Source organism: Dipodomys merriami, unplaced genomic scaffold, assembly GCF_024711535.1.
Source record: "Dipodomys merriami isolate MVZ:Mamm:240054 unplaced genomic scaffold, mDipMer1.0.p SCAF_12, whole genome shotgun sequence".
NCBI classification, from domain to species: domain Eukaryota; kingdom Metazoa; phylum Chordata; class Mammalia; order Rodentia; family Heteromyidae; genus Dipodomys; species Dipodomys merriami.
In genome coordinates, this window is record NW_027202493.1 from 4,620,973 (window position 1) to 4,645,306 (window position 24,334).

At 45.5% G+C, this 24,334-nt stretch overlaps 1 protein-coding gene across 2 annotated transcripts in view; it reads right to left on the reverse strand.

The window, feature by feature from the left end:
* Positions 1-17,264, reverse strand: part of Plekha2 (pleckstrin homology domain containing A2) — a 61,729-nt gene extending 44,465 nt beyond the window's left edge. Inside the window, exons 1-2 of one of the 2 annotated variants that reach the window (XM_070016127.1) lie at positions 17,025-17,264; positions 3,828-3,990 (exon numbers count right to left, since the gene is read on the reverse strand). In XM_070016127.1, coding sequence (XP_069872228.1) covers positions 3,828-3,968 — 141 coding nt within the window. In that variant the 5' untranslated portion in view covers positions 3,969-3,990; positions 17,025-17,264. Of the gene's footprint in view, positions 1-3,827; positions 3,991-16,681; positions 16,807-17,024 lie in introns of those variants that run through there. The other variant, XM_070016128.1, reaches the window with a different exon arrangement.
* Positions 17,265-24,334: the final 7,070 nt, after the last annotated feature.

Here is a 24,334-nt window from a genome sequence, read left to right on the forward strand (position 1 = left end):
ACGCTACAAATAGTTGAAACAACCAAAAACGACATGGCTGGGAGAATACCAGCTACCAAGGAGGCTTAAACAAGAAAGATCAGAGACTTAGGTTCAGTAAATCCCATTTATCAAAGCCAGTTAAATAACTATGACACCACATCAAAAGTCTTTCCTAGTTAGGCAATGATTGCTCACTCCTATAATCCTAGCTACTCAGGAAGATGAGATCTAGGGCTCTCCATTCAAGGCCAGCCAAGGCAGGAAAGTCTGTGAGACTTGCATCTCCAATTAACTACCAAAAAGCCAAATGGAGCTGTGGCTCAAGTGTTAGAACACTAACCTTAAGCACAAAAGCTCAGAGAAGGTGCCCAGGATCTAAGTTCAAGCCCCAGGACTGGCACACACACACACAAAGCAAATTAAAGAGTCTCCTTTTCCTGGTAAATGGTAAACACAGTCTTTGATGTCTTTCTCTCCACTGGGACAGATCATCATACTGTAGTGTTTCTGTTCCATTTCAGTCCAGTCTCTAATCCCAGGAATGTAATATTAAACTTTCTGCAGTTCCTAAGGACCAACCTGCCTTCTGACCATCAATTCTTCCATCCCTCTTTAGTTTACTCAGTCCTTCATCAAATGTTGGACATGACTGAACATTAGGGATCAAAGGCTCAGCCAGATGCTCTCTCTACCCTCTAGATCCTCCCAGTCCTGAGAGTCTGTTGGCTTCTCTTTCTCAATCAGAGACTACCTTTAGAGACTTTCCATCGTCCCAAGTCAGCCACCCTAAGATGACTGGCTCATTAGCAGCAATGAGGACAAGGGTACCAGAGCCAGAATGCCAGGCTGAAAGTCCTGGTTCTGCCACTTTCTTCTTATGTAACCCCTCTGCCTCACCTCCCTCACCTTTGACAATGAGGACAGTAACACCCACCAATCACACTTGCTGTCAGAGTGAAATGAAAACCCCATGGAACTAGGCATTGGTGGCTCTCTCCTATAATCCTAGCTACTCAGGAGGCTGAGATCTGAAGATCACAGAAAAGTTTGTGAGGCTCTTATCTCCAATTAACTGGCAAAATATCAGAAGTGAGGTGTGGTTCAAGTGCCAGAACACTAGCTTTGAGTAAAGGGCCAGCATTGAGTTCAAGCCCCAGTATCAGAAGAAGAAAAAAGGAAGAAAATGCTGGTGCTTAGCTTAACTTAGTGATAAATGTTCATGTACATCATCTTACAATCTGTCAAAGCACTCCTCAAGTCTAGAGAGAGGCTGCTTGGCCATGAATTCAACAAAGAACTAACCCAACAAACGAAGAAACCAAATGTTCTGAACTATCACCAGCTTACATGCAGTAAGGCTTTTTGGTTTAGGTATGTGTGCCAAGCCAGCTGAAATCTACTGCTTACTGGGAACATGAAAAGATTCCCCAGCAATGGGCCACGAACTCACCCTGGAAATTCAAATCCAAGGTTATCGCACAAAGAGCATCCCAAGAGCTCAGCTGGTAGGGAAGGGGAGGAGGCCCTCTAGGTAGGGCAGGAACTAGCATAAAGGCTGACACCAGAGAGCCAAGAAGGCAGCATGCACAGCACCCAAGGTTAGCACAGATTTCTGGGCCCAAGTGACATTAAATCAGAGGGCCTAGTCAGATTAAGGGAAATTCTAACAACCTGTAACATTAAAAATCCAAGAGGGTCGTTCTGGAGGCAGATCTGGGGAGGATCTCTGTTACAGACTTGCCCAAGCAAAAGGTTTACAAGAACTTAATATAACTGCAAAAAAAGGGGGGGCTGCCAAAGTCAAAAAGGGGGGGCTGCCAAAGTGGCTCAAGAAGAAGAGCTCCTTCCTATCTACTATAAGGCACCACAATACTGGGTAATCTATCACTGACAGACAGACTCTCTGTGGCCTAGAGGATGAGGAAAGGTCCAACTCTCAGGAGAGGCAGTAGGCACCAGTGGATAGGAGTGCCCAAGCAAGAGAATGTGAATCTTGAACACTCAAGAAGGAAGCACAGCACAAAACAGGAAAATCAGGACAAAAATCCCTTCGAATGACTTGAGCTAACCAGACAGTGAGTGAGTGAAGTTTCACCAAGGGGTGAGGGAAAGAAAAGGAAGTGAGACCCAGAGTCCCTTTGGGAAGGCCAGAAGCCAAGTCTTCTTCCTGGGAGGGACAGAAGTCAAGGCTCCTAGCAACAAAAGACTTAACTCCTAGCCCTTTGTCAATAGGGAAGAAGAAGTGGATGGGGGAGGGGAGGTGCTAGTGTGCTACCAATTGAGCCACACCTCTACTTCCAGTTTTTTGCTGGTTAACTGGAGATGAGTCTTTTAGATATGTCTGCCCAGGCTGACTTCTAACTGCTATCTCAAATCTCATCCTCCTGAGTAGCTAGGATTAAAGGCATGAGACACTGGCACTTAGCTAGATGAAGAACTTCAAGTGCTACTGGACCTGCTGAGCTCTATGTGGGTGCTGTGCAGAGCTGAGGCAGGGAAGGAAGACAGATCAGGTATGGAAGCAGGTCTCATTAGTGACAAGCAAGCAGCATATCAGGGTGGGCATGCAGGATCAAGACTGAATGCCTGCCATTTCAGAGGAAAGTAAGTCACAGGCGTATTAGAGATGTGGAAGTGCACATGGGGTACAGATGTGCTGGAGAAAGCGATTTATAGTATATGTTTTCTGCATCAAGTAAGTGTTCCCTCAGTCAAAAGATCCATAAGACAAATGGCAAAGGCTTCTAGAGGACTGGACCTGGATCATGGCCTAGACCTCCACATAACTAACTCTCTTTTCCACACCACCTCTTAGAGCTCAAGTCATCCCTCCACACCAAGACCTTCCTCTTCCTGAGCCTTCCCAGCCCCATACCCGCCTCCACCTCCACTTGGCTGTACCCTAGAAGCTTGCTGTTCAGAGGCTATGCCAGTTTTCAGAGCTGCAATCCACTGACCTACTCCTAAGTAGTAGAAAGCAAAGAGCTAGCAACACTCGGTACAGAAAAGAAAAAACAAAACAATCCTGAGTTCCCAAGGAACAATTTTTTTCCAGTTCAGTGATGACTCCAGGAAGCCCAGACATAGCAATAACACTCAGGTAGCCCCTACCTTTGAGCCTGGCCTCCACCAAAAACTAAGCAGGTCACTGACAATGTCTTTGCCAAGGTCAATTGCAACATCTAAGACTCAGTTTTCTCATCTGCAGCATAAGGACAAAAATGGAGGTGACCTCCAACCTAGGAACTCCAGGACTTCCTGAGTCAGGAGACTAAAGATGTCTAACACCTGTCCAGCTCAGGGAACCAGGTCACATTCTCTGCCAGGGAGGGGCCCCAGACTGGAAGAGCAGGAGCAGCCTAGTTAGGCCACAGCCCTAACCACAGAGCCAGCGAGACAGAGGAGGGAGGAAACAAGCCAGGCTTGGCAGTCCGGACAGCCTGGACAGCCTCTGCCTGACTTTTGCAAGTGTTAAATTCCTGTTCTCGTGAGAAAGGAACCAGATTTAGGGTCACCCCGCACTTTTTTGTTCTTTTCCTCCTCCCTTTAAAAAAAAAATCTGGATATTAAACCAGGGTCTCCACCTGCTAAGAACTCAGTTATCACTGAGTTACATCCCCTAGCCCTTGAGAAGGTTGTGTGTGTGTGTGTGTGTGTGTGTGTGTGTGTGTGTGTGTGTGTGTGTGTGTGTGTGTGTGTGTGTGAGTGTGATATCAAAGGGTCTTCTCCTTCCTTAATGACCAGCAGGCTGAGGTGGTTCTGGTGTCTGATGCAGGCCCAGTGTATCCTTGCATCCTTCCTCAGAGATGGGCAGCCAGCCCTGCCCTCCCCTCCTAGCCTCTCACCTGGGGGTTGTCCATGTACCAGAGAAGGCAGTTGGCCTGGGTGTCCAGAATAAAGTATCTCCGCAGGAACTTGCCACTGTTCTCATTCTCCTCGATGTCCAGAAACCCACAGATACGGTTCTGCCGATCCACATAAGGCATTCCTGGGCTCTGCTCACATCACCTGCAGGGCAGGAGGAGGTGCTGGTGAGGAGGATGAGCAGGCTCTGGCTCAGGACCTGGAGGGACCTCACCTGCCCTTGGCTTGACTCCCTCCCATCAACTTCTTTTCCCACAGCACCAAGGGCCCATCCCACCAGACCCTAGAAACCTCTTCCAAAACTCTTGCGAGCAATCATCAAAGCTCAACTAGCTTTCCCGTGACTCCACGGTGACTCTTTTTTTTCTTTTCTTTTTTTGTTTTTCAGCAATGCTGAAGATGGAGAGACCAGGCATTCAAGCATAGTAGGCAAGTATTCTACCACTGCACTGCATCCCAGCCAGCCTAGAAATGGCTTCAATTCTAGGTCTGGATACTTATTAATTGCGACTCACTGTTTCATCTTTCTGCACCCTAGCTGCCGATAACCACTATAAAATCAAAGTGATTATTGGACCTACTCTTCATAAGTTTTGGCTGTGAATCAGATGCCAGGCATGTCCTGTGCACCTTAGAAACTGTAATAACAATTATTACTCTCCACAAAGTAAGATGTAACTCATTTTGATCTAATTATATTCATAAATATAACAAGAGTGTGCTAGATTTCATCTTATATACATAATCTTAGCTTTAAGTTGCACAGCAAATTACCAAGATAGATCTTTTTTCCCCCACAGTACTCAGAATTGAACTCAGGCTCTTGGGCTTAGGCCACTTGAGTTAGGTCTCCAACCCTTTTTTAAATAAGTTTTTCCCTTTTTACTTTTAGTTTGTTATAAAGTATCTCACTTTCTCCTGGCTAGCCTCAAACTGTGATCTCGCTACCCCTGCCTCCCAGAGTAGCTGGAATTGTTGCTAATATTTAGTTCTTTTTAAGAGAGTGGCCTGGAACAGATCTCTCTTCATCCCAATCAAGCAAGACCAACCCATTGGCCCCCTGACCTTGGACTTGCAGTTTTTAGAACTAGGAGAAAAAGAATTTCTATTGTTCTAGTCTCTCAAACTGTGTGCTTTGTTACCCAGCCTGAGAAGATGCACACAGCTACCCACATACTCCTTATCTTGGCTAGAATACAAAGATGTAGGAGAAAGTCCCCAGAGCTCTGGGTACCTTGACCCCAGAACAGGATCTCTGGTAATGGGAGACAAACCACACTTCCATACTGTGCCCCTTCTCTTCACAATATCCTTGAGCCTCTCAGAAAGCGCAAAAGGGATTGCAAGAGCAGAGGAAATATCCACCTATGTACTCCAACTGACTCCCATGAGCAAAATTCACAATAGTCCAAGTCCACTGAGGCCCAAGGCCAAGCAAAAGTTGTAAAATGGCAGCCTGAGACTGTCACCACACATGACACTGGGTCAGTAAGTTACAGGGACATGACAGCCCTCGTCTTTCAGGCTCAGAGGAGGCAAGTCCTAAGAGAACAGACTGACACCTTCCTACAAGAACTGGGGAATGATCTTCCTATCTCTACAAGGGGCTCTGCAATGCAAGAAGCTGCCTCAGAAACAAAAAGTGCCACATATGTGCATACACAGAGAGACAGACCAAAAGAGGTATGCGTGGATGGGGAAACACTGGATGCCAACCCAGGCCCAGACACAGTATAATTTCTAGGGTCCATAAAGCTCTTGGTGCTTGGTGAAATCTCTAAGAAAAACATTACCGTGATGGAGAACAAGGCTGACCACCTCTGGAGCAGCTGGGAAGCAGTGTCTAATTGCACATAAATATCCCCCTTTCAGCCTGCAGGAGTAACCAGTGCCTGCTTTTTCCTCTAGACAGAGGCTGGAGTACAGGCACTTTCTACTTCTCTCTAGGGGTTTCACATCTGTATGGATATGCAGATGAAGGAAGACCCTCATGAGCCAAGTGGAAAGACCAGAAGGAAAGATCTATTTCTACCATCTCTTGACTGTGGATCTGGAGTTGGGGAGGAGCTCAGATATCCTGGGAAATATCTGAGTCACAGGGCTTGTCAGACTGTGGGAGGTGGGGAGTCAGCATCATACAGAAATGTGCTTATCTTCTAGCCACCCCACGCAGACTGACAATCAACAACCAATGATGCTCACAGCGCAAATGTGACACCCGAGGTCCCAATCCTCTGTCATCTCCTTTGGACATCCTTTGTCTAAACAGCACTAAGATTTGGTCCAGAGTCTGCAATCCCAGAACCCTCTCTTAGTCTCTTCTACTATTACCACCAACCAATGTCGTCTCTGGATTTCCTCCCTGTTCAGAGGCCTCTAAAAATGGTCTCTGCAACTCCATCTGCAGCCAATTCTGTAGCAAACGGGTAGCCTGAGAAGCAAAGGGGTGCCAGTAACAGGAGCCAAAGTGCAGACAACTTGATGAACATACATCTGCAGTCAGCCTTTGCATTTTTAAACATTAATTTTATCTGGTGTTGAAGGTATATAGCCAAGAGTAGATGACTTGCCTACCATGCATAAGGCTCTGCATTCAATCCCCAGCACCACAAAAAAAATTTAAGGTTTAATGGATTTTGCCTAGTCCTGGTGGCTCAGGCCTGTAGTCCTAGTGACTCAGGAGGCTGAGATCTGAGGATCTCAGTTCAAACCTGGGCAGGAAAGTTCATGAGACTCTTATCTCCAATTAACCACCAGAAAATTGGAAATGAAGCTGTGGCTCATAGAGTGCTGGCCCTGTGCATAATAGCATAGGCCCTCTGACTGACCAAAAAACAAAACAAAAGAAACAACAAAAAATCCTGAATCTTTGTACATCAGACTTTGTTTTCTTGTCATTATTCCATAAATACTCTCATGTTTACAGAATAACTCACATAGCATTTACATTGTGTTAGGTGTGGTAAGCCATCTGAAGATGGCTTCAAGTGTACAGGAGAGTGTGCATACGTTCCATGCAAATTCAACGCTGCTGGATATAAAGAACTTGAGCCTCTGTGGATATTATTGTCTTTGAGAATCCTAGAACTAATCCCCTGTAGAGATGCCAAGGAGTTCCCCCAATCGCCAAGGCAAGGCTTTGAAATGTCCTTCCAAGTCCCACTAACTTCCTCTAGTTACATCGTTTCTTTTCTGACTCTCAAAAATCAAATTATCTCAAATCTATTCATTCATTCACTCATTCATTCATTCCGCCTGCCCTTTCTCTACTCTCCCTGTCTTGCCTTTTGCTTTCCCTTCCCCTTCCCTCTCCCTCCCTCCTTGCCTTCATTTCTTTCTCCGTCTGGTAGTGTAGGAGCTGGAACCCAGGACCTTACACATGCTAAACAAGGTTCTGCCACTGCACCTGACCCTCAGCACTTATGGGGGCTGCATTTTAACAAATTTCCTACTGATAAAATATGAAGTACAGGTGGCATGCCTTTGTTCCTCCCAGAAGTCCCCTCTCCCGACCCCCTGGGAAAGAACAGAACCCCACACCTAGACAGTGACCAGCTCTGCTCCATCTCCAGGCACAAGGGAACTCTTCTCACTGGGTTAGAGAGTTCCTTTGCTTTTGATCTAGTATCCTAATGAAACAATCTAGCAAGCAGCCTCTAGTCTTCACTACACAAGACTGACAAGGAACACAGAATATTTTTAAGAGAAGGCACCTCTGCCAACCCACCCAGTGCCCTATCTTTCCAAAGCATGACAAACGTCCCTAGTTGTTTCTGGTTTTTATACAGAAAGTAGAATATAACAATGCCGGAATTTGTTATGTTTTGTTTGGGGTTTCTGTGTGGGTTATCTTGAGATAGGATCTCACTACGTAGCTCAGGCTGGCTTCCAACTTGACTACTGAGATTATAATTATGCCCCTCCATACCTGGCCTGGAACGTTTCTAAAACCACTCAGGCTAAGTTTTCTTTTTTTTTTTTTTTTAATGCTTCTAGGTCCCTTTCTATATAAATGACCAATTAAAGATTTGAAATGATATCACAGACATATTGGATATTCCATGTTGATAGTGTTTATAATCACTGTTTTTAATGGCTTCGTAACATGCAAGCACTGGTTTTACAATAATTTCCCTACCTGCATCTCTATGATTGGATTGTTAGGTTAATTCAATTTTTTACTACTTTAATGCTGACTTCATATTTTCATCCTCTGTCTCCTCATTGACATGAAAGGAGCACAAATTCCAAGTAATAATATACAATATGTTCTTTAATAGTTTTTAGACCTCTAGCAAAAGCATTTTCTAAAAATATTTTATCTATTTATGTGACCATCACTATCTCTTAAATTCATGGAATATTCTCATTTTAAACTGTTGCCAATCTGAAATTCATAATGATTGGTGAGGGTGAAATTTTGTTCATACTTGTTTCTTTCTTCACCTACTTTCCTGGATTTTGGTAAAAGCAAATCAAGAATCTATGTGCACATAATCTCTTTGTCTGTCTGTCTGTCTCCATATGTCTCTCTGACACCCACCCCCCAACACACAAACACACATAAACTAAACCAAAACATGACTCCAAATAAGACAAATAACTAAAGAATGTATCTTTACTAAAAGGTAGACAAAACATAAAGTGGAAAAAGTTTGTAAATATTTTTCGATTAAAAAGTTGAAAGTGTAAATTAAAATTAGCTGACACTTTAAGTTACTAACTTAAAAAATAGTAAAATAAAAAGAAGAACGTTATTATAGGATCCACATTTCCTCAGCAGAATGTATAAGTTCGCATGTGCTGCAATTGGAATTAAGTTACACATTTAATTAAGATCAAAGTGATCACCAATTGGTGGCTGTAATTCTAGCTGCTCAGGAGGCTGAGATCTGAAGGTCAAGGTTCAATGCAAGCTGGGACAGGAAGTCTGTGAAACTCTTATCTCCAATTAACTACCAGAAAGGCAGAAGTGGAGCTGTAGAGTGGAAAAGCTCAGGGACAGTGTCCAAATCCTAAGGTTCAAGCTCTAGTACTGGCACAATAAATAAATAAGTACATACATACATACATACATACATACACACACACATACATACATACATACATACATACATACATACATGAAAAAGAAAAGCAAAAGTGAATCTCGGAGAAAGTGAGTGTGCATGGACTCCTCCACCACCAGCAGTAGGTAGTTAAATGTTCATGCCCCGCCTCATAGAGAAAGCTCCTGAGAAGATGAAATGAGGGAAACCTATGAGGTTTCCCTGCCCAAGTCTCTCTCTTCCACTGCCCACTTCAAAGCCTTTGGTTTCACCACCAGAAATTCAAACCAGGAGTAAAACTGTCCAGAAATTGAGACCCTCAGGGTTGGAACAAAGAGACAGCTGGAACAAAGACTCTAAGAAAATCAAACATACTCAGGGAAGAAAGAGACAGAGAAAAGTCAGGACTAAGATACAAGGAATCGATTGCTGCTTAAAAGTGATGTGGTACACATGAAAAAAATGCAGAATTTTTATACACCCGAGACAAGAGAATGACCCTTTCTGGAAAGCAATCTAGCGATCTGTAACAAGGCAGCTAAAAATGTCTATACCCTCTGACCCAGTAATTCTACTTTTAGGATTTCGTCCAAGCAAATAAACAATGATGCAAATAAGGATTAAAGTAAGAAGCTGGCAACTGTAATAAAATGTATAACAACAACAAAGTTGGAAATATCCTGAGTGTCCCAATGCTCAGAGAATAATTAAAGTCTGAGAAACTCTCATAAGGAAATATACAACTGCCTAAAAACTGTGTTAAGTAATTTCTAATAAACTTTACAGACTCATAAATTTTTCAAAGATACAAAATAACATAAAATATATTCTCAATGATCTAAATGGTGTTTTTATTCCTACTGTGGATTTTTTAAAATTAGGTGGATAACTACACAAATATTCATAGCTATTATCTATGACTTATAGGTGAATTTCAGTTACTTTTCTACATTTTTCCATATTTTACAAATTTTCTACAGGAAATCTGTGGTTATTTAGCAGAAGAGAAAGCTACTTAATATCACAAGTACTCCCACCACAGACATCTAAGTTTTGAAACTGAACCTAAATTTCTCAACCTTCTCAAGTTCATGAACAAATAAAATCTTGCCTAAATTATAGCTCTCTTGTGGCTCTCTAATGTATCAAAGACCTAAATCTAGTAAGTTCCTATCTCATCCATCATAATTACACAAGAGTTAGATACCTGCCTAAGGCCTCACACCCTGCAATCTAGCTGAGTCTCTTACTTCCTATACTAACTCCTTGCCTGGAGTCTCATCCTTTCTTTCCCCTGATGGTTTGGATCTTTACTCTCAGTTCTTCATAAAAGGAGCCAATGTCCTTGAAGCCAACTAAGCATTTAAGCACAAGTCTTGCTACAAAACCAGGTCTATATTATGACTAGGGCTCTGAAAAAGGGAATGGACTCCCTGACAAGAAGCACCAAAAGGCTTCCTTCTTAAGATGTGGGAGATGGGATCCTGAGTGCTAGAGGCTCAGGCCTGTAATCCTACCAAGTCAGGAGGCTGAGATCTGATGATCAAGGTTCAAAGCCAGCCCAAACAAGAAAGTTTGTAAGACTCTATCTCCAATTAACCAGCAAAAACCTGGAAATGGGAATGTGGGGCACAAGTGGTAGAGTACCAGTCTTAAGTAAAAAAGCTAAGAAACAGTGCCTAGTCCCTGAGATAAACCTGTACACACACACACACACACACACACACACACACACACACACACACACACACACACACACACACACACACACACACAACTAACTCACAGACTTGAGAGATGAAGTTGACATTTTAAAATAATGGCTAATTGGACAAGGTGAAACATACCTGCAGTCCCAGCTACTTGGGAGACTGAGGCAGAAGTGATTAACTCAGGAATTTGGGGCCAGTCTGGCTGACACAGAGACATCCTATTTCAAAAAACAATAATAAAGTTTCTAAAATTTAAAGTAAAGTGAATCGGTGGATGGATAAACAAAGGGAACAGATGATTCAAAATTTAAACTAAAAGTGCTACAACTGCCAGGCACTGATGATGTTTGTAACCCTAGCTCCTCAGGAGGCTGAGATCTAAAGATCCCAGTTCAAAATCAGTCTGGGCAAAAAAAGTCTGTAAGTTTTCTCTCCAGTTAACTAGCAAAAAGCCAGAAATGGAACTGTGGCTCAAGTGGTAAAATTCTAGCCTTGGACAACCACCAACACAAGTGAGAGACCCCAGTTGAAACCCCAGAGCCAGCACTAAAGAAAGAAGGGAGGAAGGAAGGAAGGAAGAAACAAGGCAACAAAGAAAAGAAAAAGCTCCAGAGCTATGAAATAAAGAAAGCTGTGGTTTAGGACTGGAAAGATAGCTCAGTGCTAGAGTATTTTGTTAGCAGCATTCATGTCCCGAGGTTCAATCCTCAAGGCCACAAAAAAAAAAAAAAAAAATGCCATAGTTTGCTGCATCAGCCCTCTTGATTCTTAAGACAGCTAATGTAGTTGACAAAGGAAAGTGAAGAGCAGATTCATCTGCTGAACTGTTCTGATCTATTTGAGGTCAATAAAATGAAGGGGAAGTGACAAAAGAGAAAGCTTCACATAACTTTGTCTCTATTACAAAATAAGCTACAAATCCAGCTAACAAATGGGGGGAGGGCTGGGATGTAGCTCAGTGGCAAAGCGCTTGCCTAGCAAGTGCAACGTCCTGGGTTTGATCCCTGGTACCAAAAAAGAAAAGACAAAAAAGCAAACAAACAAATGGGGGGAAATGGATTCACTTTTTTAATTTAGGGATTTTTTTTCTTTCATGTTAGTCTATGTTAGTAGGACAAGGACTTTTCCAGTCCAAGTCTAGAAGGTCCCTCTTGTCACATGGCAAGACCTGCAGGGCTCATGTCACCGGCCTACTTGCTTCTCCTGAGCAGAGTCTGAGAGACTCACACAGAACAGCCAGAGCAGAAAGCGCATCACAGGTCTCAGAGGGGATAGAACACAGCAGACAGGAACCCAGGTAGGAAGGTAGACCCAGACAGTCACTTAGCTACTGTTACCCTACGGGAAGACCCCAGCATCAGGGAACTGTTTAGTGTGCAAGATACTTGGGAGTGACTTGGGGAGCCATGGAGCCTCAACAATGCCAAGAGCCCAGTAAAAACAGCACACACAATTATAGCAACTTGAGCTCAAGCCTGAGAGCCAGTCACAGATCAGAGTCTGGCAGCATCCATTTCCTCCTGCTCTAATGTCACCACACTTACAACAACGGTCATAAGAGCAAATTCCAGAAGTCTAAGGCAGGAGCGTAATGTGAGAGAGAAGGGAATGTACTGAGAACTTGTTCCCAGCGGAAGTGTGGGGTGAGGAATGCAAACATCTTCAGGAATGGGGGTTGGAGGGAGAAGATGGCCCAAACCTCAGGGGACCCCAGGCTTGAGAGACAGGGAACAAGACACACACAAGAAAGAATTAAAGGGGGGGGGGGGAGAAGTAATGGAAAATAGGCAAGAGTGACTGCAAATTGGCACCACTGAAATGAAGTATTTTAAGTATTTATGGCTTCTCTCTCCTAACAGCCCCTCAGCTCTGTTCAGAAAAAATGTAGTTGGTGGAGCTATGGGCAACCAAGTTTGAAGATGCATCAGACCATGTCACCAGAAAGATCACCACAGCAGGTGGCAGTCACCGTTGGTTCTCTACCTGTAGAAGCAGAGACAGCTCAGAATCCTGAAAGTCCCACCAAGAGAACACTAAGTTCAGTCTCATTGTGGACTCCTTGCAAGAGCTGCATGGGATGGGGTTGGAGATTAAGTTGGTAGAAAACCAGCCAATGAATGAAAGCATTGGGGTACTGGGTTTGAGATCCAGTCTTGGACAGGAAAAAAAAAAAAGCTGCACAGGAAGCTTGAGCTATGTGGTATCAACCAGGGGGAGAAAAAGAAAAGAAAGCAGCAGCATATTCAGGAGGCAGAAATTTTAGGATTCCACTTGAAGCCATGAGACTCTCATCTCCAATTAACAACCAAAAACCAGAAATGGTGTGGCTCAAGTGGTGGAATGGCTAGCTAACGGACAGTGCTCAGGCCCTGAATTCAAGCCCCAGTACTGACAAAAAAAAAAAAGGCAGCATTAGTGACCCCCCCCCCCCGGCCTCTGCCACGTGCAGAAGGGGAAGTGTGGGTGGCCTAGGTGTGTCTATCTGAAGGCTGGTCTCTAGATTTAGGGAAGGAAGAAGGGCTGGGTGTGGTGAGGCGGATGTGCAGGTGACTGATCAGCAGATATATTTTTGAAGTTTTGTAAGAAACTTCCCATTGAAAAGAGTGTGCTGACTCCAAGTGAAAGGCCTGGGTAAGTTTTAGAGGCTGGTGTGGGCCTGGACTCAACTGTGCCTTAGCTACTTAGCACCTCTGGGCCGGTTTCCTCACTTTACCTACTTCTGAGGTTGCTTGGAGAATAACATGAAATAATGTGTGGAAAGGACTGAATATGAGAACTGGTAACTTAAGTAAGCTCTAATACATAAAATGTGTATGCTCAGTGGCAGAGCATGCTCAAGGCCCTGGATTAAATCCCTGGGGGAGGAGTGTGTGTGTGTGTGTGTGTGTGTGTGTGTGTGTGTGTGTGTGTGTGTGTGTGTGTGTGTGTGTGTGTGTGTGTGTGTGTGTGTGTGTGTGTGTGTACAACATGCCTAACAAGTAGTAGGCATGTCACACTGTCACTACTGCTACTGCAAAGTTGCTTAACACAGGAAGTTCAGATATCTACAGGGGCCACCTCTACCCAATCAATATCACTGAGCAAATATCAATGGGAATGTTGTGCCATTTGGTTACCTCTCATAAGAAAAGCCATCAGTTCCTCCCAATCTCCCCTGTACTTCAAAAAAACATTATGTTTTCCATGTCTAAAAATTCCCCAAGAGGTTAATATATATGTAGTTATATACTTATATATTTTCATGAGAGCCAGGTTCTCTCACAGACAACTTTGAAAATTAGCAAAACCTACACAGGACCCTCAGATACCAGGAAAGGGACCCTGGGACTGTTCTGGCCCAGCCCTTGGGCCACAGAAGACAGCTGTGAGCAGCTGCATGGGCATGTCTGCTGCTTTCACTGCAGTGTTTCTTCACAGCAGAAGATGGGAGGACCTGCTTCACACCTTCTACCTCAGCTGGCATCCTTTATGAATACAAAGGCATACCACAGTGCCAAGCCAAAAGCCTTTTACCCACCTGGGAGGCTCCAGGAGCCAAATTCACCCTTTAACTGCAACCAAGTAACTTTAACCAACTGAGGTAAGTAGAGTAAGGACTTTCAGATCATGTATAAAGCCTAAAGGGTTGCAAGGGAGCCCAGAGTGGTAGTGCATACCTAAAATCCAACACTCAGGACTTTGGGACAGAAAGATGGACAGTTCCAGGCCAGACTGGGCTTTATAGAAGGCCCCTGTCTCCCAAAAAGAGGTTTGTGGAAGGTTCAGAACTAAATAGGAGGAAGGGAGAGAGAGCAGAACAGCCCCAAGATTTGAAACAAAGATCCATAGGCCCCACAGGAACCCAGTAGCCCTATCTCTCCAGCCTGTCCAATTCCCTGCTTCAATCCTAGGCAGGGCTAGGATTTTTCACTTCACACAGGCTACCATGCTTTAATATCTGCTCTGTTTCCTTCCTTTTCCAAAGCCTAAGAGATTGGATTGCTGGAGTCCTTGTATAGCTCATTACCACAGATGAGAAACCGAAAGTAACTGCTCACAGGGAGAGAGGCGCAGTGCCACCCAGCATCCCAGCCAGAGCCTCCTTCCCAAGCCCCACGTCTGTGTCACAAGGCACAAGAAGAGTCACAGCCCAGTCAGTGAATCAGAAGAGGCACTTACTGTACTGTGGTCTACAGCAAGATCTAATCTGAGTCATATTGCCTGTAACGGGCATCATCCACCCATGCACCTGCACTATGAAAAAGACAGGAAATCGAGGAAGTACCAGCTGGATGCACACTACAAAGACCATGCAACTATTGCCTGGCTCTACCTAATTCTAATACTTTTGGCAAACACCTGCCAAGCTAGTAGGAGTGCTGCTCTGGGGCTTGACTCAGGGCTGATGCCTACATACCCCATCTTTGCTGGGGTTGGGAAGCCAGGGCCTTCCTTGGGAAGCATGCAGTCAGCAGCCCACTTCTGCGGAATTTCTCCATAGGCAGCCACCAAGGAACACCTGCATGTCTTTAGGATTTATTTTGACCTTGGCAAAATACTAAGGTGAACAGAGTTCACTAAGGTGACATGACGGGATTTGCAGGCCTTGTTTCCTTACACAGAAGAGAGACAAAGCATGAGCAATGACAAGGAGAGGAACATTTCAAAAGTCCTTCAGCAAAGGACCAGCAGTTTCCCAATCAATACCCAGGCATTAGCCATCTATGAAATGAGCAAGGTTCCCATCATCAGCTAGGAGTGTCACAGAAGATTTGTAAAAAAAAATTGGGTCTACGTAGCTGGGGACTGTTGGCTCACACCTGTAATCCTAGCTATGCAGGAGGCTGCAGTCTGAGAATCTTGGTTCAAACCTAGCATGAGCAGGAAAGTTCATGAGAATCTTCAATGAAGCACCAAAAAAAAAAAAAAAAAAAAAAAAAGCTAGAAATGGAGTTGTGGCAGCCTTGAGCAAAAAAGCTAAGGCTCCAGTACTAGCAGCCAAAAAAACCCAAAAGTTTACAAAGCCAAAGAATGTTTCTATCTAAAAGCAACTGCCAGAGCAAAAAGTCCATGAACCAGCTGGATGCACCAAATTTCTACAGCTTGACCTACTGCCACACTGCTTTTTCTCTCCGTTTCAACAAATACGAACAATTCATGTGCTGACACTCACAAACATTTTCTTAGTACCTAGATATCCTACGCTGAGTAGGCCTCCAGAGTCTGGACTACAAGCTAGATATTTATGACAAAAATATCTGCCTTCGAGTGAAGAAGGCCACAGTGATGATGGTCTTGAAAAAGCCTCTACCCAGGTAATGTTCCCAGTACTAGGGACTAGGCTCTAGGCACCCTCCACCAGACAGGAGCTCCCTAAAGACTCGGCTATGCAAAGCCCTTTATGCCTGTCTTTATAATCCCAGCCCTATTAAATCATGCAACTAAGGTTAAAAAAATGTATCTTTTTCTAGAGCCTTTGCCTTGCAGTGGCTGAAAGCTCTCTCACCAAATAAAGAAAAAAAATAGTAGGAGAGGGGAAATCCTCCCAAATCCTAAAGAAATAATGCAAATTAAAGATAGAAGATGTGTCTAGAACCACTAATGTAAAGGAAGAAAGCCTTTAGGGCAAAATGCTGGAGGGGGGGAGGGGAGGGGAGAGGTGCGGGACAAGGGAGCGCGGCTGCAGAGCCTGGACACCCTTCCTGACCTCCCCCGGGCCTCTCTCTCTCTCCCCCTCTCTCCCCACCCCTCTCTTCTCATCTTGACGAAATAATCTCCAGAACTGGATTCGAAAAGGGAAGCATGTAAGGTGAAGAAGTTGATGGAAAAAGAGAGAGAGAGAGAGAGAGAGAGAGAGATAGTTCCCCTCGAGGGAATGACCTAACCTGGCACCCCGCCTGCATTTGAGGGCACTTTTCTACCCAGTCATCTCCACTGCCAAGAATTCCAGAAACTGCGGGCGGGACCCCAAAGAAAAGGAGGGGTGCACCCCGGTCCCCTGGGGGCCATCTAGACCCGCCAAGTAATAAGGTAGCGGAGTGGGGGTTGGGGGGGAAGAGTAGTCTCCAAGGCCCAATCCGTGCGCGAGGGACTTGCCTGGGACGCGCTCTGCTCTCCTCCCCTACCCGCAGCCCGGGCGGTCGTTGCGGGGCCGCTGCCCCGGCGCCAGGACCCGCAGAGAACTTTTCCCTCCGGCAAACGTGAGAAAATGTAGCTCGGCCGAGCCCCCGCCCCGCCCGCCCCGGCCCCACCCCCGCAGCCCGACCCCTGGCGGCCGCGACCTCGGCCACCGCGGGCGCTCGGGGGACCAGAGGAGGGGCTGCGCCCGGGACCCGCCGCGCCCCGGAGCGGGGGGGGGGGGGGCGCGTGTGCCGCGGGACGGGCGCGTCCCACCCTCCGCCCTGCGCCCGCCCGGGCGGCCCTCGCGAGCCCGACTCACCCCGCCGTGCAGGGCCGGGGCTGGGTCACATCGGGGCGGGGGCGCGTCTCCGGGCCGCGGGGCGTTTTCGCTGGCGCAGCCCCGCTCCGGGTGCCCGGCGCTCCGCGCGCGCTCTTCTCCCCCGTCCCCACCCCGGCGCTCCTGTCTCTCGGTTCTTTTTTCCGGGTTAATTACGTTTCGCTTGAAAGCAAAACCCAGCCCCGGATGTGAGTACAATACTCCGCGGAGCCGGCCGGGGGAGGAGAGGGGTGCCGGGGCGCCGCGGGCTGCGCCGAGGGGGCGAGGGTGGCGGCGGCGGCGGCGGGGCCGCAGGGCCGGGGCACCGCCCCCTCCCCTCCGCCCGCCCCCTCCGCCGGGAGCAGCGGGGCAGGTGGGTGGGACGCCCCGCGGCCGCTCGCAGCAGGTGTCCGCGCCGGGGATGGCCCGGCGGGAGGGCGGAGGGCCGGGGTGCGGGCTCACCGCCCGACCCCGCTCTCCTCCCTCCTGAGCTGGGACTGAACACACAGCGCTGTCTTCCGGATCGCCGTGTCAGCGTCCTGGGAGCGCAGTGGGCCGCGCGGCTCTAACTCGGGCTGTAGGGTCTTTTTCAGATGGAGAGCAAACTGGGAAACGTGTCCTGAGCGGGAGGTTGTCTGAGGGCCTGGGAGGGCACCCGTGTTCAGGGGTGGCCCTGGAGTGTCTTCTGGGGATCCATCCCAGGAGTATCCATCCAGCTCCCAGTGAGGAAACCGAGACTCCCGGCCTGAAGTAATCTGCCCTAAGTCCTCCGTGCGTCAAGGGCAGGTCCGTCCGGTTCCGACTCCGTCCTCCCACGTGGGGAGATGGATGCAATTTAAATGCAATCAAGTCAGGCTAACAACATCCGAAACCTAAATATAGTGGCTTCTCCGTGGGACCTGCTCCGTGCATGCCAGGCGGCTTCTGCAGCCGTGGAGTAAGGCAGCGAAGCCGGGGCGGCCAGCCCCGAGAGCCCAGCGGAAGACACCCCCCACCCTCAAAGCAGAGGTGGGGAAGCCGCAGGTTTCCTCTTCCATTTTGACTGCCAAAGCAAAAATGAGCCACACCACTCGCGGAGTCAGGTGTGAAAAAGACCGTTTGCTTCAGAACAGTTTGCTCTGAATCAGGGAGGGAAAGACACGAGAAGAGAAAAAGAAACCCAAAACCTCCCTTTGAAATACACATCAATGTGATGTGTGTGTGTGTGTGCATGACAGTTTTGTGTGCATTTCACTGGGTTTTGAGAGCATCTTCACTAGAGCCAAAGACCCTGGCTACCTAGCTCCCATCTAGACAATCAGTGTCAATTTTCTACATCCATTTGATTCAAAAGCTCAGTCAACACTGACGAACCTTACAGCCCAACATAACAACGCTATAGACAGTTTTAATTCCAAAATTAAGCTTACCATGTTTAAGGTGAAATGGAACACAACTTCTTTGGGGAATTCATGCTGGAAAATAGTTCGAGAGGGATTTGCCACATGAGCAGCCCCAGAAAATCCCACTGGAACAGATGGTTCCCTGTCTACAGAGCAATGAGGTGAAAGTCTCAGATTTCATGGTATGGTTCATACAAAAGCCCATCCACTCTTCCCAGGGGGCCTGCCTGAGTCGTCGGTTGCTGAGCCACAAATATTTTCTACTGCTGTATTGGATGCCTGGGAGGCAGAGAAGCCCAAGGCCGTGGGTCTGGCTGGGAGGATATAAAGATGATTGGCTAGGCACTAATAGCTCACATCTGTATCCATGATACTCAGGAGGCTGAGATCTAAGGATTACTGTCCAAAATCAGCTTGGGTAGAAAAGTCCATGACACCTTATCTCCAGTTAAATGTCAGAAGTAGAGATATAGCTCACATGGTAGAGTACCAGTTTTGAGTGAAAAAGCCAAGCAAGAGTGGCAAGGCCTTGAGTTCAAGTCCTGGTACTGGCACAAGAGGAGGAGGAGGAAAATTAGGAGATTGAACAAAATGTGCTTCTGTGGGGGACCTGGCTTCTCCAGAAGGAGGTGGCTTTGAGCGAGCACAGTTGGACTTTTGCAGAGAATCATCATAAGCTGAGACTTTGGGTGTATTTTGATGCTCATACTTCATTGAGAGACTCCATTCACTGCCACATTTGTTCCTGGTCAGGACCTGGCCCCAACTAGAAGACAAACCCTGGATTTCACAGTGCTTCCAAAGAACATATCCCACCACCACCTCCTCCAATTAAGCTGAACTGGGGATTGAACTCAGAGCCTTGCCCTGGCTAGGCAGATACCCCACCACTGAGCTAGGCCTCTAGGCCTCTTTGCATTGGTTATTTGGAGGTAGTCTCACTTTATGCCCAGGTCAGCCTGGGATATGATCTGTTTGTGCTTCCACTATCTTTGGGGGTGTTAGGTATTCCTTACCACACCTAGTCATTAATTGAAATGGAGTCTCAAGAAATTTATGTCCAGGGGGTCGGGGGGAGGATGGGAAGGGATGGGAAGGGGAAACAAAGGAGGAGGCTACAATGCTTGATAAGAAATGTACTCATTACCTTGCCCATGTAATTGTAACCCCTCTGTATGGTATTTTCACAATATTTTTTTAAAAAAAAAGAAATTTTATGCCCAGGCTAGCCTCAAACTGAGATCTCCTAATCTCACTTCCCATGTAGCTAACAGGAATGAGCCACCATGCCCAGCAGCAATGACATTTAGTACATTCACAAAGCTATATAACGAACATCAATATCTACTGTCAGGGCATTTTCATCACACCACACCTGTCACATGGTCACACCCATTCCCCTCTGAGGTGACCCCTGAGGACCACTAACTTGCTTTCTTTCTAACCTGTGGACTTGCCAGTCTTTGATATTTCATTTAGATGGACTCACATAATATAGAGCTACGATGTTTAGCTTCTTATATTTGTTTGAAAGTATTTCCATTGTCTGACTTTAGGCATTTTTTCAATTCAATAAACAGCCCTAAAATATAACTGTATCTGTGAAGAAAGGGCTTCTAAAAGGACCTTGCAGATCATCTACTTCAGTCTTCTTGGACCAATTAAAATGATTACTGGGGCAGGGCCTCACACACTTCCTTAGCCTTTTCTCTCAGAGATGGCAATCGACCACTCGAGCCATACCTCTCCACTTCTAGCTTTGTGCTAGAGTCTCACAGACATTCCTTCCCAAGCTGGCTTTGAACCTCGATCCTCAGGTATCAACCTCCTGAGTAGCTTTGATGGCATGAGCCATCAGCACTTAGCTGAAGTCCAGCAATTTACTCAAGCTTCTGAGCTAGTTTGTAACAGACTTGGTTCTACAACCCAGGGTTCACTATGCTCAGAGGCTCCCAATATTGATGAAGAAACTTTTCTGTGATGATAGGGGCTTCTGGCCCATAACCAAGGAAGCTAAACAGAAAACTTTGTAATCTACCCTCACCTACTCTTTATGAACCTTCTATCCATTTTCAGTGTTAGCCACTAGCTAACTAGATGACCTAATAACTTCCGTGGCCAGCCACTGTCCCCTGAAGGGACTGTACTGTTCTCTATTTGTCAAGATCCTTATGGGAAAATGTTCCAGCTACAGCTGGAGCCTGTTCCTCCCCTTGGGGAAAATGTGGACAGAAAAGACCAAAGTCCTTGGCTTGATCCTATTCAAACCAATTAACGTTGCTTCAAGGCTACACACTAAACCTCTAACTTCTCTGGTTGTTTTGTAGATATTGTTACTCATTGTAACACTGCAAATGGTTCTGTGACCTCCAATTCTAGAAATATGATTCCAATTGCCAATGTACTATGTAGTCCTATTCATCAATCAATTATGAGAACCGGTACAATTCCTTTTCTTGCAGACTTTCTATTTACTCTTTCAGAGTACTTCCTAATTATTGCTTGACACATATAACCTTGTTTAAGCTTTCAATAATACTGAGAAATATATGATCCTTTTCCCGTCTATGGTAACCTAGGTATAGACCTGGGCAGCCTGATGCTACAGCCTGCCCTCCTGTACCTGAGCTACACTGATTCAGGCAATGGTATATGCCTTGTGAAGGACTGAGAAAGACAAAGCCAGACTATTTCCTCTCATTTCCTATTTCCTATCATTATTTATAATCTCATTTCCACCTCATCTAGTTACTCTATGTGGAATAATATTCTGTCCTACTTAAAGTTTGGTGGCTAAGCAGGCATGATGGCACATATCTTTAATACCTACTACTCAGGAAGCAGAGATAGTGATACCTCCTCTCAGCCAACAGGCTGGATGTGGTTGTTGCCCTTGTAATACCAGCTAATGAAAGGTGTAGGTTGAAGGACCCTGGAGGATGGGAGGCTACTTAATACTAAATATTTTTATGGGGAGCAGGACAAGAAAAAAAGTAACTGAAGGTCTTTATTGCTAAGCAGAGACTTCTTTTTTTTATCTTTACTTTTTTTTTTTTAATTTTATTTTATTTGTGAACATACTGTACAGAGGGGTTACAATTACATGGGCAGGATAATGCGTACATTTCTTACCAAGCATTGCAGCCTCCTCCTTTTGTTTACCCTTCACATCCCTTCCCAGCCTCCCCCCTCCCCCCAATCCCAATCCTTTCCCCCCTTCTCCCCCTCCCCCCCCCCCCCCCCGCACCGACGTTGTAAAGCTTGTTTTGGACATGACAACTTGTACTTCTCATTGTTGCAACAGGTCCACCTGTATCCTTAAACAACTGGTTTTTCCCCATCTCCTCCACAAGTTATACTGACATCAAATATAGTGAAAGCAGGGGTTATACTGTGGGGGAGGGACATACAAAGCAACAAAGAAATAATCTTATAAATGCGTTAGAAACACATGCATGAAAGAAAAAAACATTAAAATACATATCTAAGGGTTCATTTTCCTGACATCACATTATCTGACCTTTTCCGCTTGACTCATACATGTACTAGATATTGCAAATAAGGGAAACCATGGGACCTATGTTTCTTTGGGCCTGGCTTACTTCACTTAATATAATTTTTTCCAAGTTTTTCCATTTCCTAACAAATGGGGCAATGTCATTCTTTCTGATGGAGGCATAGAATTCCATTGTGTATATATACCACATTTTCTTGATCCATTCATCTACTGAGGGGCATCTGGGTTGGTTCCATATCTTAGCTATGGTAAATAACGCTGCAATAAACATAGTTGTGCTGGTAGCTTTAGTGTGGTCTTGTTTGTAAACATTTGGGTAAATGCCCAAAAGTGGGATTGCTGGGTCATAGGGGAGTTCTATGTGAAGTCTTTTGAGGAACCTCCATACTGCTTTCCAAACTGGTTGAACAAGTTTACATTCCCACCAACAATGAAGTAAGGTTCCTTTCTGTCCACATCCCCTCCAGCATCTGTTGTTGTTAGAGTTCTTGATTTTTGCTGTTCTAACTGGGGTGAGGTGATATCTCAATGTTGTTTTGATTTGCATTTCTTTTATGGCTAGGGATGTTGAACATTTCTTCATGTGTCTATTGGCCATCCTTCTTTCTTCTTCAGAGAAGTTTCTCTTTAAGTCTTTCACCCACTTATTTATTGGGCAGTTGTTTCTTTGAGGATTTGTTGTTGGGGGGTTTAATTTTTTGAGTTCCAAGTATATTTTAGATATGAGACCCTTGTCCGTTGTATGGCTAGTAAAGATCTTCTCCCAGTCCGTGGGCTTTCTATTGATCTTGCTAGCTATGTCATTTGCCCTAAGCAGAGACTTCTGAATTCATTACTTTCAATTTTAGAAGCCACCAGAGGTTCAGCAAAGAAGGGCACAGTCAACAGTGGACAGCAGCAGTGTTATAGCTGGACCGCCTCCTAATTGGATCCTGGCACCAAACTAGGTTTGACACTTGACTCTGCCTAACTAGCTGAACAACAAAAGGACTTCTTATTTTCCTTCTCTGTGTCTATTTGAAAAAAAAAAAAAAAAGGAAAGATGGTAGCAACAGGTGACAGTCTCATATGCTTGTAGAGATTCAGTGAGTTAATGTTTTAGGGTATAGGTGAGTACTGAGGGTGCCTGCTAAATTTCAAACCTCGGTACCAGGTGCTGAAGATGGAACTCAGGGGTAAAGCATTTGCCTGCCATGTTTCAGGACCTGGTTCCTATCTCCAGCACTGTTAAAAAATGAATAAACAAACAAATATTAAATTAAAAGAAAAACAGCCCAGCACCAGTGGCATTCCTGTAATCCTAGCTACTCAAGAGGCTGAGAACTTTGGATCACAGTTCAAACCCACTCTGGGCAGAAAAGTCCATAAGACTCTTTTTTTCAATGAACTATCAAAAAGCCAAACATGGCTGGGCACTAGTGGTACACACCTGTAATCCTAGCTACTCAGGAGGCTAAGATGTGAGGATCACAGTTCAAAGCCAGCCAGTGCAATAAAGTCCATGAGATTCTTATCTCCAATTAAGCACCAAAACAGCCAAAGTGGCACTGTGGCTCAAGGGATAGAGTGCCAGCCTTGAGCAAAAAGCTCAGGAAGCTAGGTGCTGGTAGCTCACACCTGTAATCCTCGCTACTCTGGAGGTTGAGATTTGAGATCATGTTTCAAAGCCAGCCAGGGCAGGAAAGTGCATAAGACTCTTATCTCCAATTACCCACCAGAACACCAGAAGTGGAGCTGAGGCTCAAAGTGGTACAGCACTAGCCTTAAGCAAAAGACTTCAAGCCCCAGGACCACTGGCACCAAAAAAAAAAAAAAAAAGTAAGTGGAAGCCCCAAGACCAGGACATGCGCGCGCACGCACGCACGCACACACACGCACACACACACACACACACACACACACACACACACACACACACACACACACACACACACACACACAGAAATAGAAATAAAGCTGCAACTCAAGTCTTAGAGTACTAACCTTGGACAAAAGAAGCTCAGGGATAGTACCTAAGCTCCGACTTCAAGCCCCAGAAAAAGCCTCCCCCCCCAAAAAAAATAACTATCATACCTTTAATTAAAGTCTTTTCATTTTACTCCGCAACTTTTGCTACAAAGAGCTCACTTTTCTCTCATCACACCCTTACATAGATTAGTAATCTAACAATAGATTTACAGATGGAAGAATTTAGGTTTCAAAGAAAGAGAAAATCTCAGAATTACATAACCAATCATAATCTGAATTCATGAGCTCTGAGTTACAGTTGAGTGAACTCTAGACAACCCTAGGCCCAGGCCTATCTCTTAGCTCAACTTCTCAGAATAAGGAAAACTGGGAAGTGGAAGAAACTTCGGAAATTTCTGTTTATAGAATAAGGAAACACCAGTAAGAGACAGGAATAAAGTATGATC